We start from the raw sequence: 17,170 nt of genomic DNA, 5'->3' as shown, positions 1-17,170 counted from the left end.
TTGTAATGGCAAATTAACCCTTCTGTTGCCTGAAACAGTAACAGGATAGTTTATAGCGTCGCTGAGTTTTATGTCGCAGTTTCGTAACGATGTTTAGTCAATATTTAGAAAGCGTGAACAAATCTCCAGAAACCACAAAGCAAGACTCATCCCTGATGCCATCAAAGTGCACAGGCCCTGGAGCCGTCCCATAGACAATGAATAGGGCCCCTGGATTAATGAGCTCGTGAAATGTTTGTTAAAGCTGTTACACCCAAATGAGCTTTTAATTATAGTGGAGTCTTCTGAAGTGAAGCAGAAAATGTGCCCCTGTTTGCATAAAATCATTCCACTTGCCTCCAGAACCCCACTCAGCATTTCCATCTCTTCTATTCCTTCTGCACTGAGGTGTACATCTGTGACATCGCTGATTAAAGGGAAGGTGAATGTTTTGAATGAACTTTGACATCTCAGCTCTTTGCAGTAAACATCCCCTCATGGAACGCTTTACCCTACGCCTGAATACACCTACTGTATATTTAACATATGACTGGATTTAGTAGAATGTACTACATATCCAATATGTCATCCATGTCTGATTCGGTTGATTAATTAATGCAAATATTTATTTTTATTCCAGTCACAAACACAACACATTGCGGTCAAAGTTTTCAAAGTTTCCATCAGAAGTCTAGATGTCATTGTGGGGTCAGAAGCTTGTGCACCTGCATATATCTCAGATCACATTCACAGCTCTTATAAAAATGTAATCTGTTTCCTGGATCGGTTTAGTTAAGCGCATACTCTCAGAGTGTCTTTGAACAGTTCACACTGATTTGGCTTTCGTCTTCGCTGTCCAAAAACTGTTTGTGAGTAGGAAACCATAGCCGAAATCTGAACTCGGCTTGATGTGTTCCACTGAGGTAATCATAAAAGTAATATTTTCGACCTGTTTCCTTCTTTTTTCTATACATCCCTTTGATCTACATGTGGTCTGTTCTCCTCTTCCGCCAGATGCCCACCCGGCCACATGATCCGGCTCAACGGGACCAGAAAGTCCTGCGTGTACACCCTATGCGCCACGCGGCCTTGCCACCAGGGCACGTGCGTGGCCCAGTCGCCCTCCAAATTCACCTGCCACTGCCCGGAGGGTTACAGGGGGCGCCACTGCGAGACCACGCTGGCCATCTACAGGGAAGACGTGGGCCTCAGCTTCAGCTCCCTCTTCGCCATTTGCATCTGCTTCATGGCCTTGCTGGGTGAGTGCTGCATATGGCGGGATGAAGATTGTCCCTTGAGATTTGCTTTAGTTGAATCTTTCCCAAGACTCGTGACTGTCGAGCAGACATTTTCAATAAGGTAATAAGACATTTGGTAATTAGTCCCGTGGGGCTTCCTATACCCTCACATCCCTTATATCAAGCCCCAAGAGACACAATTATCAAACGCTAACAGATCCCTGTAAAACTCTGCCACTTTGAGTTAAATCAAGATTTGCCTTGTCGACCCCCCCCCCCCCAAAATCTCTTGTACACAGGCGAGTTTCAACACCCAAACAGAGCTCTGGCCAAAATACAGAGCTTTGTGCACGCTGTAATGTGTGTATTAATGCAAGAGGGCATTATGGAGAGTGGATGTGAGACATGAAGTCACTGACACGTACTAGTTTGACCAGCAGCCAAGCTCTGCTACAAATGATCTCACAGTATGGAGATGTCGGTCTGAAGGAGGTTGGATCGCAATGATTTTATAACCACATTTTTAATCAACTAATTAACTCTCAATTTTAGTATTGTATGTGTAAAATGGCCAGCTACCTGATCTTAGTTAGTTCTGTGGTGCTATTGTGCAAATTATTGATCCGTCTCATAGGCAGATGGATCAATCCTACTGTTACTACAGTTAAAGAAAACACATTTCCTCTTCTTCCTCGGCTGTCTGCCTGTTTTGGCACGTTGAATATTCATCTCTAGCTCTGAAACTCGCTTCAGATTCTCTTCAGGATCCTCCGCAGTGGAAACTGCCTCGGGCGCAGTCGAACACAGCGAATGAGTTGTCAGAGCGGTGACACGTTCCCCTTGTTTAATAGAGGACGGTACAACGGAGCAGTAGAGAAGAGGCGCACACACGAGAAGCAAACAGATCGGAGGAAAACAGAATAAAGCAGGACACGCTGCAGCACGTTGGGGGGGGGGGGGGTGACGAGACAGAGCTTGGAAAGATTACAAAGAGGAAGCGGCGCACTGAGAGAAGAGGAGGTAAAGCAGGAGATAATTGCAAAAGGATGGTGTCAATGTCATTCTGCTGCTGGCAAAGTCTGCCCGTCTCATTGGTGATTCAGGGGGCGCCGCCGCTCCCACCCAGACGCCACAAGGACACTGTTTAAATGATTATTTCTTCTCCCCTTCCTCTCGCCCGTCCTGTCCGACCCGCTATGGGGGGTTTGGGGCCGGTCTAGCATTAAATGCAATGTCTGACCTCGCTCTAGCGAAGGCCCAGTTCTGTTTTAAGTGTTAATTACTTGATTTGTAGGCACGCGAGGTGCTGTTTACCCAAACCTGCAGAAATTGAGATCAATGCTCCGGGGGGCTTTGGTAGTAATTTCAATCGCCGCAGCGTTCTTCGCTCAATCGGTCAAGCGCTGCTCACTCAGAAATCTAAGTAGCAGCCAGAGAGTTTGTTTTTTAAATGATTTTCTTTACACCTTCATCTTTGTTTGCTTGTACGAACTCCAAATGTTTGAACAGCAAGAACAAAAGGAGGGCAGATCGTTCCCTTGGCACCCCGCCATGTTCTTGAGGCCGTAACAGAATTCACATCGTTTAATTTCCTTTGATCTTGTAGTCTCAACAGTCCAGGTTCACAAACATAATAAGTTCCTTCATGAGGAGCGAGTGCTGCTTGGAGGATGAGGAGGGTGAGGTTTGGGGCGGTGGAATTTATCAGGAGTCAAAGGAGTCAAAGTGGTGCTGTCCAGTTGCGTCAGACATCTGATCTGATGTTCATCTAATGTATTTGTATGTAGAATTTCTGCCCGTGGTTGAATTATATCATCCATAGAGACATTTTAAACGCCATCACCGCCTCATTGCTTGGAGCAGGAGGCCGGCACGAGTATCGATACGCACAGTGAGAGATATGACTTCTATTTGCTTCCCTGTCTTCAACACTGTTTTGGAAATATCGCCCTCTCATCTACCTCAATTTAAACCTGCTGCCTCATCTTCCTCTTGCATTCAGTTGCCTCATTTGTCTCAAACTGTGTTGCCATGAACCGCAACTTTGACCACGTTCAACTCATACTCCCGCTTTCCTGTCTTACACTCTAACAGCAGCAGCACAGGCATTAAAAGTGCGGTTTTCATCAGGACAGAGCCTCAACCTCATAAAGGCTTTTTTAATGTTTCCACACGAGGGGAATTTATTGGAACCGCAATACTCTCCAGATTGTAATGAGCTGTAATAGATCTTAAGATCAATATCCACTTAAAATTAAGTGCTACTTTAGATGAAGTTGTAGGTCAGTATGTTTTTTTTATAGTAGCAGAGCAGCACAAGCTCAAAGTTGTTGAGACGAAGCTTGTGTCTAACTTGTAGTTCTTTGTGTGTGCGTGCGTGTGTGTGTGTGTGTGTGTGTGTGTGTGTGTGTGTGTGTTGTATGAATGTGGGTCAGTAGGTGGTTTGTCTCATCTGTTGCCAAGGAATACGTTTTATATCTTTAACTTGTGCCAAAACCTATTTAAATTTTGACTGAACAGGATATAAACTGCTTTATTGCTTCTGACTCCATATTCTTCTTTATATGCGACCCGATACCCAAATCTCTCCAAGTGCATGAATACCTACTCAATGTGGAGCTGAATGTACGGCTGAGGAAGAAGTACATTATGATCCTACCAAGAACTGAGGGTCGGAGGTTATGAGTGTGAAAGCCGCGTCCCGTGAGCCTTTTCCATGTCAAAGTAGACGCGACTCATTGATGCATTTAGAGACGCTGCAGTCTGTGGGAGGTTCAAGAACGTGCATGTCCCAGCCCCTCGGTCATCCACACAAAACATACATTAAAGATCTTTTAGCCGTCTCCTCGTAAACAAAGCTAAAAGCTGGCAGACATCCAAGGATGAGAGGAAGAACTGAGACTGAAAGATGGAAAAAAGAATAGATACGCCGAGTAATTGGTCAGACGTACGGCTCAATATTCTAATGCATTTCAATCTATGCCTGCATGCAGCTTCTAAGCCATTTTTTCCAAACTCTGTATTTCAATTTCTAAACATGTTAATGTTATAACCTAAGGCTCACCAAGCTTCATTTAATGCACTTCATTAAATATGTCTGGATTGTGAAATAAGTATTCAGAGAGCAATCCATGATTAAGTCAGATTCAGGAGTTTAGGCAAATAAATCATCTTTCATTTGATTAGTCAGTAGGGTGGTGGTTTGCATGAAGAAAAGGTTATGGCAGGGCGCTGATTGACTTACTTGATTAGCGTAATTCAACAAAAAAGGTTGTAGGCCAAGGTTTTGCTCGTTTGTGGATTATATAAACACCAACAATAAATGGTAATAGACCGTATAGAGAGTAATAGAGAGTAAACACATCCACGGATCCATTCCCAAATCCTCCTTCACGTTCCTCCTCTTCCTCCTCATTTATGAATTTATACGTATTGTAATTTGCATATAATTATTTTTCATATGTCTGAAGGTCGCTGTGTTTGCTTCTTTGTTTGTTTGTTAGCAGAATAACTCCAAAACGTACAAACCAACCTGGTGGGAGGGAAGAAACATACTTTACGTTTTAGGCGCCTTTTCACACACTGGAACTTTTTAAAGATTTTAACATTGCAAGAGTTTTGTCACTTATCTGAGTGCTGTGAAAACAGTTCCCTTAGTTACAAGGGAAGATCCAGAAAAGATCAGGTCCCCTAATACAGATGTGCAACATTTGAATGTAATGCGGATGAAATCTGAGTCATTTGTTGTTAGACTCACCGGCTCCCATCCACTGGTTTAACTCACACATCCATCAAAAGTAACCTTCACAAAAATGGAAACGCCCACTCGCTAACATATTGGGTCCAAATCACAACGGCTGTGTGCCTCCTCTCTACCTGAACAGGGTTTAAAATAATAAATCACTTCTTCTCTTGAGTGGGCCTTCACTGCCCACGTATGTGCACGCAACATAATCCCTGTTAGAGTTTTCTGTATAGCTGGGATGCAACAACATTGAGGTTTGACCCGAGTGAAAGAAACTTTGAGAGGTGGAGGAGGAGAAGGAGGAGGATTCTGTTTAAGAAAGTGCACCTCGATCGATGTGGAGCCCAACTGAGACAGAACTGCGTTAAAAGAGGCAATAAGCACTTTTACCTTGGAACAATGTGGAAGGAAGGGAAGCATGGAGAGTGTGTTTCAGGCAGATATATCAGGTGGATATTGGCCTTGTTTTAATCATATGTTTCAATGGAGAGTTCAAGTGCCCTTAGAGCTAAGTGTTGTATAAGCTTTTCCACCGTGACTAGCATAGAAGAGAAACCTGAGGGGAGACATTTACTCGCGTTCGAGACTTTATAACGTTGAGCAGGAGATGATTTTGGTCCCATGCAGCTTAGAAAGTGGAGAGAAACTCAGCACCTGCCTGAAGAAGCTGTGAGTCAACGTTGTTCAACTGTGCTATTTCTCACCATCAGTCACTGTAATCTACTGGCTCCTCGCACCTTTACTGGAACTGAATATTGGAACCCTGTATTGGGTCGATTCGTTGCACAGGAAGAGCAGCGGAAGGAAAAGTGATGGGACTGCACTGAGACAGATGAATGTACTTTGGCAGAAGTATAGCTTAATGAGGCTGAAAATCTATAGTATGTTATTGATACACTCATAGACGCTGATCACATCACACAGCTGCTTGGGTATCGATCGCTTGGAAATCCCTTTACTCGCTGCCTCAAGCCTTGCTCGCAGGAAATATGATTCACACCACACTGAGAAACTGGGTTCTTTGTCCAATTCTGAGCTTCATTTAGGAGCTGGTTGGGCCAGAATGTCAGCTAGTCCCAACCAATTATCGGATATCGAGAAGCAGTGCAAGGCTACTTCAGTGTCTGTGCCTGGCTACTTATCTAAGTGGCTTCTTCGGCTCTGAGGCAGTGGTGGCCAGGCATTTTGACCTCGTAGGGCCAAATGCAAGTCATATGGGTCCTGTCAACAATGTCGGAGTTGTTAAGAGTTATGTTGAAGTGCAAAGTACAGAGGTATGGATGTAAGGGCGGTGACCTCTGGTTCTTAAATTACTTTTCCATGTCAGCATGAGCCTCTGTTACACAGATTGCAGATATTGGCAGATTGGCAGCACATGTTAGTGGGATTTGGCCCCTGGGTCTGCCGAGTGGTTGGTGCACCGCGTTCCCCTTAATTCAGGCTCAGTTTAGTCTGAACTCCTGCTACCGCATGACACCACCCACCTTTCTGGCATCAGCCGGGCTTTCGTTTATACAGACACATTCTGGTTTTGATTGATTCCGGCAGTCTGGCATTACAGCTCTGGTGGTTTGCAATCTTCAGCCAAAAAGCTCTGTGTGAATACGGCAGATATAATGTAAAATGTATGTATGTATGCACTGTATGTATGTGCTGTATCTTCCTCAACTCCTCTTTCAAACGCTTTCAAAAGAATGATCCTTGTATTGTTCTCACCTCACCTCACCTGTCCTGTTTCTGTTGTGGTTGCAACGCCACTGCAGGGTGTTCTGTCAAAACCAATCGCTTCCAGACTAGAGCGGATGTGCAGAGCTTGTCAAATTCAGATTTCAATAAGTAAATAGTGTGCTTATGTGTTTATGCGTGTGTTTGTGCGTTAGTGTGTTTGTATCTGCTATGGTAGAGATAGCCTGCAGCAGGGCTGGAGATTCGGGGGTTTTGACCTAATGTAGCGTTTGCTGCGATGGGTAATAGAATCAATAGAAACTTACTTTACTGAGGAGCTTGAGGGTGGCCAGGAAGAAAACATTTGAGTGCGAAGGAAAGGAGTGGAAAGACAAGAGGGTGAGTTAAAGAGGCAGAGAAAGTCAAACAAAAACGAGTGATGGTCAAAGACACCACAGGACCTTGGAGGCAGTGTAAACAAATAAACACATAATCTCTCTTTTCACCCTCTCCTCCTTTCAAGTGCACACTTGTGCGAGCAAACACGCCGCCAGAAGTACTGATTAAGTTCCTCTATTTCTGTGTTTGCCATCTAGAGAGAGGCCATTGAACAGTGCAGATTCATCATGCATGCTCTGACCACACACTGCCTTGCTCACATCTCCACGGAGCTCACACTAGCCCCTTCGTTACACACATGTGTGTGTATGTACACATACCACATTCACCCACATACACATAGCAGATGTACAGGCATTATCTGACTGGGGGAGCTGCATCAGACCCAGTAGGCCTTCTTCTTATAGGCTTCGCTCCTGACAGAGACCCTAGTATCCCACGTCCCACATGAGGAAGGTCTATCCTTATGGTCATTCATACGGGTCCTAAACCATTCTTAGTTCGACCCCATGAGCTGTTTCTGCTGACAACATGGCTCCCAGGTGGCAGTTTGAAGAAGGCAAAGAGAACAAATGCCTCTTCTATTTCAGTAGATATAAGAACTGTGACTATACATGCGTGAAAGAGTACTTTGGCTGAGGTCGTAGGTCATGTACACAGTCCCATAAAGCTGTCCAAATCAAAATCCATAGAAATTAACAAAATCACAAGAGCGCCCATGTTGCTTGATATAAAAAATAATCCCATTAATTGATTCATTTACAAAAGGCAATCTGTCATATTGGCTGTTCTGGATGTGACAGTGCACCTCAGGGTGCTCCTTGAGAGCCTCAGACGACGCAGCAGTGTTCATAGAAGATCACATAGCTCAGCATATAGAGATGGCAGTGATGCCTGTGAATCAGAGCCAAATAGGCAACTGCGGTTGCATCCATGCCAACGTTTTAGCGGGGGGTTCTAGGTGGAGGAAACAGCGTGCCAGTTAGTCTGGCAGGCCTTGTGGACCTCTGCGTTTCTCAGATGAGCGGTTCCATTAAAACCACCCACCTGAGAAAGGAAAAGGGCAAGTGTGAGTGGAACGTTTAAGTGGAAGTGTCAATGTGTCACCTACTTTAAAAATACAGATTACATACAACAGAGCAAAAGCCAGAAACAATGGTGGATTTGTCAAAAAGGTACACTTTAGTTGTTAGTAGAGTAGAAATTGATATTTGAGACTAAAAATCCAAATTAGCAATAAAAAAGTCAATGCTGATATTCGACGTATTTACAACTGATTTTTATAAGAAATAAACATTATAAGGATGCATTGGTGTGTCCAGAATGTTGCTGAAGATATCGTGAAAAATCTGCATGAACAAGATGTAGATCACATACCAGCCAACACGAGTCACCGCCAGGGACATTCAGTTTTCACTTCAAAATGAGGCCAGCTGCATTTCATTATTTCCAATGAAAATGGATCAGCCACTACACGTAATTAGTGCTGTCTCTTTGTCTAGAATAGTAGTAGTAGAAGAGAATAGAACAGTTTGATATTCTACCCACTAGACCACTCTGGGAGGTTTTAGCTAATTCTGAGGATGATCAAAAGTATCCGGTTGAAGAATGTGAATAGATCTGTGGAAACCAACATTGTTAGAGTTTGAGTGGCTGCTTCCACATCACAGAGTCACCGTGAAATCTGAAATGCCTTGAAAGTGGAAAAGTAGTGAGTGGAAGAGGGAGAGTCAGAAAATAGTTCCTTCACTGCCATCTATGATGATACAATCTAAATGTAGCAACACAAACACATTTTCTGTTATCTGAAAAAAAATCTATGTGCCGTTGTAAACGTGAAGACACCATATTTGACTCATTTACACCTACAAATCGGCTGCAAATTCTTGATCATTTTGGTCCAATGTGTTTCTTCTTCTGCCATTACCTGCTGTTGTTTGTTTTGGTCTATATTTTCATGGCTGAGTCTGTTTGTTATCAATCAAATTTTGTATGTTTCGGGGAAACGCGCTCTACCAATAATTCTTGATTAGTTGATTGATTGACCTCATTAGGTGGGCAATGTTTGCGTCATTATGTTAGATTATAGAAAACTGTTATGTCAGTCAAATCCTACTTGAAACCACTGGCGAAATCCCATCTCAGCTCAGCGTATCTGTTGGTCTTTGTATTATACAAATGTCAGCAGAGTATCGTGTTCTCACCGTATAGATTTGGTCTTTAAAAGCAATGATGCAGGGTCGTTAGGTAGTCGTGGTTATGTGTGTGAATGAAACTTAAGTACTTGAATCCACATATACTGTTTATTGATTTTGCAGTTGGCTGGTCCGGCTGGTCATTGTTAGGAATGAGTGGTGGCGATGCGTGCTCGCTGTAACCTATATATGTATGAATCATCTCTGTGGCATTACATTTTATAGATTGAATTATGTGAAATACTTACGCCAATTCATGTTTCTATTCATTACTACAAACATTGTCACCGTTTGAATGGTGCACTTTTTGTAAGTAGTACTGTTTTTGTCTTGTTTGGTACAATTGTAACACTGCCCTTAAACACACACTCTCGATCACTCTCACACACATTGCAAAGCGGACGGGAGCAGCAGAAAGCAAGCATGTACATTAATGTTGTATATCTCCCTTGATGCACAGAGAGTATTGATCCATACAGTACATTCATCCACACAGCAGCTAAAGATCAAGTGTCTTTGTGTACTCTCACTCTCGTCTGGTGTAGTCCCATACTCCTTCAAGCTTCACTGAGCCCAAGTTGAGCATATACATTTTAAGTATAGTATTGGCCTTCATAACCGTGCCTCAGAAACATTTTCTACATTGCTATTCAATTCTTTACGCAAGGTTAGTCATACTGATTGGAAAGCTGACATATTTCCTACATGGAATGCATTTTTGGCTCCACCAAGGTTGTGTTTTCACATGTCTATTGCCTTGGTTTGTTGGTCTTATTTCTTGCAGAATTATCAAGACGTTCTGTACCAATTTTGACAAGATTTGGTGGGTCTCAACCACGCAGCGAATCTTTCAAATTTTCATGACAATCTGGAATATTTGCAGGTTTTTTGTCAGGGACATCCTCATGAAATATTTGAGTTATATTGATAGATTCTTTAGGTTATAGTTGCAATCCAGTTACATTTCAAATGCTAAATAATTCTACCCTAATTAAGATATAATAATAATTAATATTGTTGTTATTCTAATTACTTTTATAAGATACTAATGTACTATTATACACTATTTAATATCCTGGGTTCTTTATTTGTCCTAATGGAAAGTATCTTAGGTGCTGTGTTAACTATTCTTTTTGAGTCCAACAACTTGTTTCATCCATCAGTTACGGTTTTAGTGTGAACCAAGTTGTCCAGAGTAAAGAATTATGGGTGCACATAATACTAATAAGTCCACAGAATAATGGGTGTTAGGAAATCTCTTGTGTTATTCAGTTGAATTTGTAGGTTGTAGAACTGTTTGAGTTGATAGTAACAGGTTGTTTCCCCTGTTTTTAAGGCTCCTACAGACCTTGCAGTTTTGGACACTTGGAAACAAAGTCGAACAATTGTGATTGAATTGTGATGAAATGTTTGGTTCTCAATCTACGCAATTGGTCCGCTGCTTTGATGTCTCCAAACAGTCAAAGACAGCTTGTTGTCGTCCGTGTGCATGTCTGGCACAGTGCGACAACCACTGTGCAGGGAGTGAAAGTGCTGTGAGTTACAGTTCATGTCCGTCCTGTGACTGAGATCATTGAGTGAAATTGGACTTATCTTTACCTTGTTCAGGGCTGCCTGAAGCTCTGTGCTCCTCCTCTCCCCTCCCACCACATCACCACTTCCTTATATTGTGCCCATATCTCACTCTGAGTATAATAGAGATAGGTGCCTCTTCTTTATCTATGATTTGAGCCGGCATGAAAGCCTCCAGGTTCATATTCTCAACGTTGACTTCGGGAACTTCAGGTCCACTTTATAATGTTCTTCTTTTTTGCGGGCGGGGGGAGGTGTTCAGAGCAACATGGACAACGACCTTGGCGACCGAACCCGTGACCTCTATGCCATAAATTCAACACGTCTCCGAACATTAAGGGCACCCGCCGCACCGCTCAGCCACATAAAATAGGTGGCTTGCCATAACAAAAGCAGTTCTTCATTTTCTTGATGTTTTCTTTCTTGTTCGGTGGCATTAAAAGCCATAATACCGCCCATAGAATGAAACAGTGAATGTCTAGAAACAATTCCATCTTATAAATCTGCCAGACGCTGGCGTTGTTCTGAGGAGGAGGAGGGGGGCGCCGATAGGGAGCTGGGCTGACAGTAAATGAATATTGATTTTTCCTCTGGTGGCGTGCAGCTGGTTTCTGGCTGAGTGAATTTACACTTACAGAGTTGTCGGAGGGGTGTGCTGTTTAATGGGCTGTTATCAATTCACAGGGCGTTTGAGTGCCGTCTGTCGGTGTGCTTACATGATGGATTGGTTAGTGTGTTTTTAGTTGTGATGTAGGAGAGGGTTGTTGATTGGAATGAAACGAGGGCTTGATGGAAGAGAGAGCGGTAAGCGTTTAAAGGGGTCCGTTGAAATTGTTTGCATTTCACCTGTAATTACAATTTCATCAGCAACAGTTAAGACTATAGTTACTGCAGTTAAAATGCAGCGTGTGACCTGGTGCCCCATGTGATGCTCTGCAGTGCGGACAAAATGAGATTGAATGTGATAGAATATCAGAACAGATTCGCTTGACATACTTAGATGATGACAAGATGTCGTTTCAGTTTATTGAATATTACTTTCAAATTAGAAATGGGAGTGAAAGGGCAAGTTATGGGAGTATTAAAGGGAGTACTTGATTGTTAACACAAGCGGGCGGTGGTCACAACAGCACTAAAGCAAAGAACTGTGTTAAGACCGAATGTACTGGTTTTAAAAGCGAAAATACCAATATATTTGTAAAATGAAAACAGTCCCTCTACACTTTAACAGCAAGTGCAATCTGTATAATTCAGTGTGAACCTACATGATGTCAAGGCACTAATTGTGTGTTTCAGTTTTTTGCTGATGTCTGACTCAAGGTGTCATGGAACGCAGTCAATAAAACAGCACATTAAAGTCACTGTGTGCATTTCTCAGGGTTTGACTCACGCCTACAAGTTCTTTTATGAAATCCTTCAGTTACAGTACAAAAGCCTTTGTCTATACACTGACACATGTAAGTCAATGTTTCAGTCACACAGACCCACAAAACAGTGTGGATATAATATACGACTAAATGTAATATATAACCATTGAAACATTACAGCCCTGATCAGATTCTGGGTGATAATTAGAAGATTGTAGAGATTTTGTACAAAATGTTCATTAAAACAACAATCGTACATATTACAACTCAAACACTAACTAGTTTGTAGTTTAGTGATGTACACTGAAACCTGTGCTGAGTTTAGGTGACTTAAGGTGTTTTCTCTTATAATTGGGGTTCCTTTCCCCGAAACAACTGCACTGAGAGCTTGTTGAGGAGTTAGGAAAGAAAGTGCCGACAAAAGTTCTGATGGTCAACTCCAAATTGCCTGAACCACTGCTGGAGACACAGAGAGATACAGACTCCAGACCAACTTGGTTATGTTTCTGGGGCTTGTAAAGCCGGATGGGTTCCCGTCTTCCGGTCCAAATACGGGGGCCTGATTATAAATGCAACCCTTGTTAACCCTAACCCTTACAGGCTTAAAAGAGGACTGTTTTAGACCTGTAGCTCAAGCACGAGCAGAAACCCTAACCCTTCACCACACACACACTGTATCAGTTTGGAAAAAAGTGCCCACAAAAGTTTCACCAATCAATGCTCGTTTCCATTACCTGATGTGGCAGATAGGCCAATGGATTGACCTCAAATTACAGGTTCCAATCACATTTCCTCCCACGTTTTTGGAAAATGTCGCTGCGGGCAGACGCCTCTCTGTGGGCCTAAGAAGGCTTAATCAGAAGCTCAGTATCGATCAGTTTACCGTGCTTCCCCCTGCAGCGTTTCTCCCTCACCTTCACCCCTTTCTTACTCTCCAGTGTTGCTGTTGGGGATTTTCTTCTACACTCGCTGGCGGAGCTACAAGGGCCTGAAGGAGGGGGTGTACCACGTCTCAGCTCACCACGACGGCTGGGAGGACATACGGGAGAATGTCCTCAACTACGACGAGGAGGGAGGCGGGGAGGAGGACCAGGTACAGAGCGCACACACGCACACGCTCACACACACTCATAACATTATTTACACACCAAAAGCAACATTTAGTCGTGAAGTTCACCCATGACATTATGAAAATGTGATTCCAAAGGGGCAAGTCAACCTCCGTAATGTGTGTGTGTGTGTGCGTTAGGCCTTAGTTAGGCCCACGCAACATATTTACCCATGCAACAGCCGCTGTAACCCATCGCCACTCAACAGTACTGTACTTGCATAATATCACAGCTTTGATCGGAAAACAGAAAGAGTGTCTCTCTCACACACACACACACAGCATGGAAATAGACTTATTACATATGTACTCTATTGTCAGACCGCATCAAAACATCTTTTCTTTTTGTAACCATACACCACATGCAAGACCCAACACACACACACACACACACACACACACACACACACACACACACACACACACTATATGATCACCTATAGCACAGCAGACTCTTGGGGTAATTGGCGAGAGCTCTTCACACACAGGACTCCTCAGCACTTCACATACGCACGCACACACACACACACAGTCGTCCGCCACATAATCAATTTTCCAGAGTGACTCATGCAGCCGTTTGTGTCTCATATCTTCCTCCTCCGCCTCCTCGTTCTCCATCCACCCCCATCGCTCGCTGCCCTGGTTACTGTTTTGGCGGAATCTCATAAGCACTGTAAAAGTGATTGTGGAGAGAGAGAGGGAGAGAGAAAGAGAGAGAGAAAGAGAGAGAGAGGGAGAGGGAGAGAGAGATGGTGTGAGACTTTACTGGTCTCCCACACACATGCACACACATATTTTGGAGACGTATCTTGCCAGTAAATGGTGATAAATGGAAACTTAAACAGGCGGAACATTCAAAGTAAATGTAATGTGGAACTCTGATTGTTTTTCCGAGTTCCGCTCGCTCTCTGTCACGTTTCATTCTTCTCCGTCTCGTCACACCTGCCGTTCGGATCTTCTGGCTCCGCCTGTCTGAAGACATCCACTCACTCCCTCTGATAAGTTTTGCCAAACAGTAACAGACGAAGAGAAGTTGTGTTGGACTGGGTTTTTGCCGTAGCGACCGTGCTGATCTTGTGCAAAGATACTAATATAAGCTTGATAATTTGCTACACTTCTTCGCCAACCACACGAGTTGCTAACTAGCCGCTAGACTGCATCGCAGGCAGCTTAAGCGCATCCATGCTAAAGATTTAGTAAGTACTAAGGGCGGAATGTGGGAAACAATGAGGGAACTGCTGTAAGTGGCTAGCGCTTCAATAAGGTTACAATTTGCTTTGGACCTGTGAAGAACGTTTCGAAGTAAGTGTCTGAACGTAGCGCCACTTTCGCCATTTTTCACATCTTCTATGCTAACAGCTTTTCCTTGTGTGTGTGTGTGTGTTTACCCAGAACGCCTACGATATGGCGGAGCTGCAGAAGTCTCTCCAGCCCAGCCCGGCCCAGTCGGTCCAGTACTGCCGCTCCAGAGCCCTCCACCACCCGCCGCCTCCACACCACCATCACCTCCTCCACCAGGCTTCCCCCGCCCCTCCCTCCTCCCTGCCACCGGACACCCTCAGCCGGACGGCAAGCTCAACCACGCTCCCCCCTTCCATCGCTTCCTCCTCCTCCACCAACACCTGCACCACAACCAGCCTCCGCCGGGACATCCCCCCCACCAGGCTCCCGGCCCAGGGGCAGGCCCGCCCCACCCAGCTGGCTCGTCGCTCTCTCTCCTTCTCCAGCCAAGACCTGGCCCGCTACCTGTGTGAGATCATCCGAGACGCCGACCAGCACCCTGACACCGGACCTTTTGACTCCCTGCAAGTGTTCTCCACTGAGGGAGGGGGCTCACCCGCTGGATCCCTGAGCTCCTTCAGCTCAGCGGGGCTAGAAGCAGGGAGCAGCGGGGATGGAGGAGGAGGAGGGGAGGACAGGAGGGAGGAGACGCTAGGGGAGTGGGGGCCTCGCTTTGAGAAGCTGCGGGCGCTGTACGAGCAGGCAGAGGCCAGTGACCTCTGAGCTCCGACCTGCAAAAAGACTAAAGCCAATCAGACACTTGAGATGGGACCCTGTTGTTAGGGCGACCTGGAGCAATCAATTATCAAACGCTCGCTGGTGGGAGAGGCAAGCGAGCAGTGGGAGCAGGGCGAGCGACAGAAAGAGAGAGAGAGAGAGAGAGAGAGAGAGAGAGAGAGAGATGCTCTCACACCCATCACTCCTATTTGACACGGAATGTTCTGTATTTACTGGATGATGGGACCTATCGATCAACTTTGTGGCCTGACAGACAGACGAACGCGTCCCTGTGAGAGCTGCGCCGCTCTGTGCTCCCTCGACCGCAGACCACAACGTTACGGGAACAGACATTATCAAAGATGTCAGTCAGGTCGGAGGCTTCAGAACGTCACTCACTACCCCAGCGAGACGCCACGGAGCTCAGCTTCTCTGTCAGAAACGTCTCTCACAGCCACAGCAACCCAACGCCCCAACGTCACGATTTTATAAAGCTCATTGTGTCCTAAAACGCCTAAAATGTGAAGTGAAAATGTTCTCGGCTGAGGGTTTTTATTACCTGAACAAACGAATCAGAAGCCAACTTGAAATTATTTTTATGCCATTGCTACTGCTGTTTTTCATCAGATGTAAATACAAACGGAATGATAAGTCGTAGGTAACGGCGGGAAGAGGGGGGGAGGGGATCCGGGGTTTTCACTACAACATGGACACTTTCTGTTCAATGCTGCCTGGCTGTACACCGCTTCTGTTGATGTTCATATGAAAAAAAAAACACAAGAAAAATAAATAGAAGTGCTTTGACCGTCGCGGGGTGGCGGTGGGAGAATATCTATATGGTCCATATATATTTTGTAACTTGTCCTTCGCTGGGGTTCAGTAATTTCGTATTGATTGGGTGTTTCAACTTTCAACGCTCTGTGGGTCGTAAGACATCAAGCTTTCTGCTTAACGCCGCACACGCTCGTCTCCGTTTGATTTTCCATTCTCGGTGGCGTTCCTCTGCTCTGCCCGCTCGCCCCTCTGATTCCACCTGGGGGATGCCGCGCAAAAATTAAAACGGACTGCCATACCAAACGTGGCAACCGCGAGAGACTGTTCTAACAGGGGATCGCTCACTAGAATACAAACTATGTTAAATGGCTTTCCAAGGTTACAACTCAATGGGAGAGGAGGGTGGAATGTGGGAGATATACATCTATTACCACTATATGGAATTTATCTACACACTCGTCTCTTGATTGTCACGGATTGCAGGGAAATATCAATGCGGTTATTATCCAAACTGGTTGAATTGTCAGCACACCCAGCAAATACTCACTTGTTTGGCCTTTGGTTTTTTACCACATAGTGAAAAATCCTCCACTCTGAAATAATAGCTGGTGGAAACTGTTTAAGTTCAAAGGAAAAAAAAGGCAAAAAGCACAGAACAACAGTACAGCAGCCAAAAGGGAAAGGGACCGTTCAGTTTTTTATACCAGAGATGATTGCAGTCTATGCAGTGAATAGGAGAGACTAAAAAAATTGAGGTCGAGAAAGAGAGAGTGAGAGAGAGAGAGAGTAACCATCTTATAAGTGCCTGGCTCCTCTGCAGCTGGCAGGAAGTCCATGAGGGTAGACAGCGACGCTGGGAGCAAAGGTTTTCCACAGAAAGGATTGGATGACCAGCAAATTGCGTAAATAGAAGTCATGTATCCTCGCACCCTTTCGAAAATCCTCCCAAACAGCCATATTGGCCTTTCCTGCCATTTCAGCGTCTGCATCCTGGAAGCAGCAGCATGGCAGCGGCGACGCTATCGTTATTTTTTATTGGGTTCCGTCTTTGCGGCGGCAGAGCCGAGCTTGTCAGCGTAGAGCGGTTAAAGGGTGGGAGTGTGTGAAAACACATCAGGGCACTAATCCTA

General features: G+C 44.6%; 1 protein-coding gene across 1 annotated transcript in view; it reads left to right on the top strand.

The window, feature by feature from the left end:
- The window catches only part of LOC142996137 (neural-cadherin), a 189,234-nt gene extending 173,962 nt beyond the window's left edge, over positions 1-15,272 (top strand). Inside the window, exons 35-37 of the mRNA XM_076147040.1 lie at positions 994-1,238; positions 13,099-13,253; positions 14,661-15,272. Of these exons, the coding sequence (XP_076003155.1) occupies positions 994-1,238; positions 13,099-13,253; positions 14,661-15,272 (1,012 nt within the window). The remainder of the gene's footprint in view (positions 1-993; positions 1,239-13,098; positions 13,254-14,660) is intronic.
- The last annotated feature ends 1,898 nt before the right edge of the window (positions 15,273-17,170 follow it).

Source organism: Genypterus blacodes, unplaced genomic scaffold, assembly GCF_046128005.1.
Source record: "Genypterus blacodes isolate CSIRO-AG114 ecotype Tasmania unplaced genomic scaffold, CSIRO-AGI_Gbla_v1 ptg000036l_1, whole genome shotgun sequence".
NCBI lineage: Eukaryota > Metazoa > Chordata > Actinopteri > Ophidiiformes > Ophidiidae > Genypterus > Genypterus blacodes.
The sequence above is the reverse complement of the archived record's forward strand: the minus strand, read 5'-3'. Positions and strand labels throughout refer to the sequence as shown.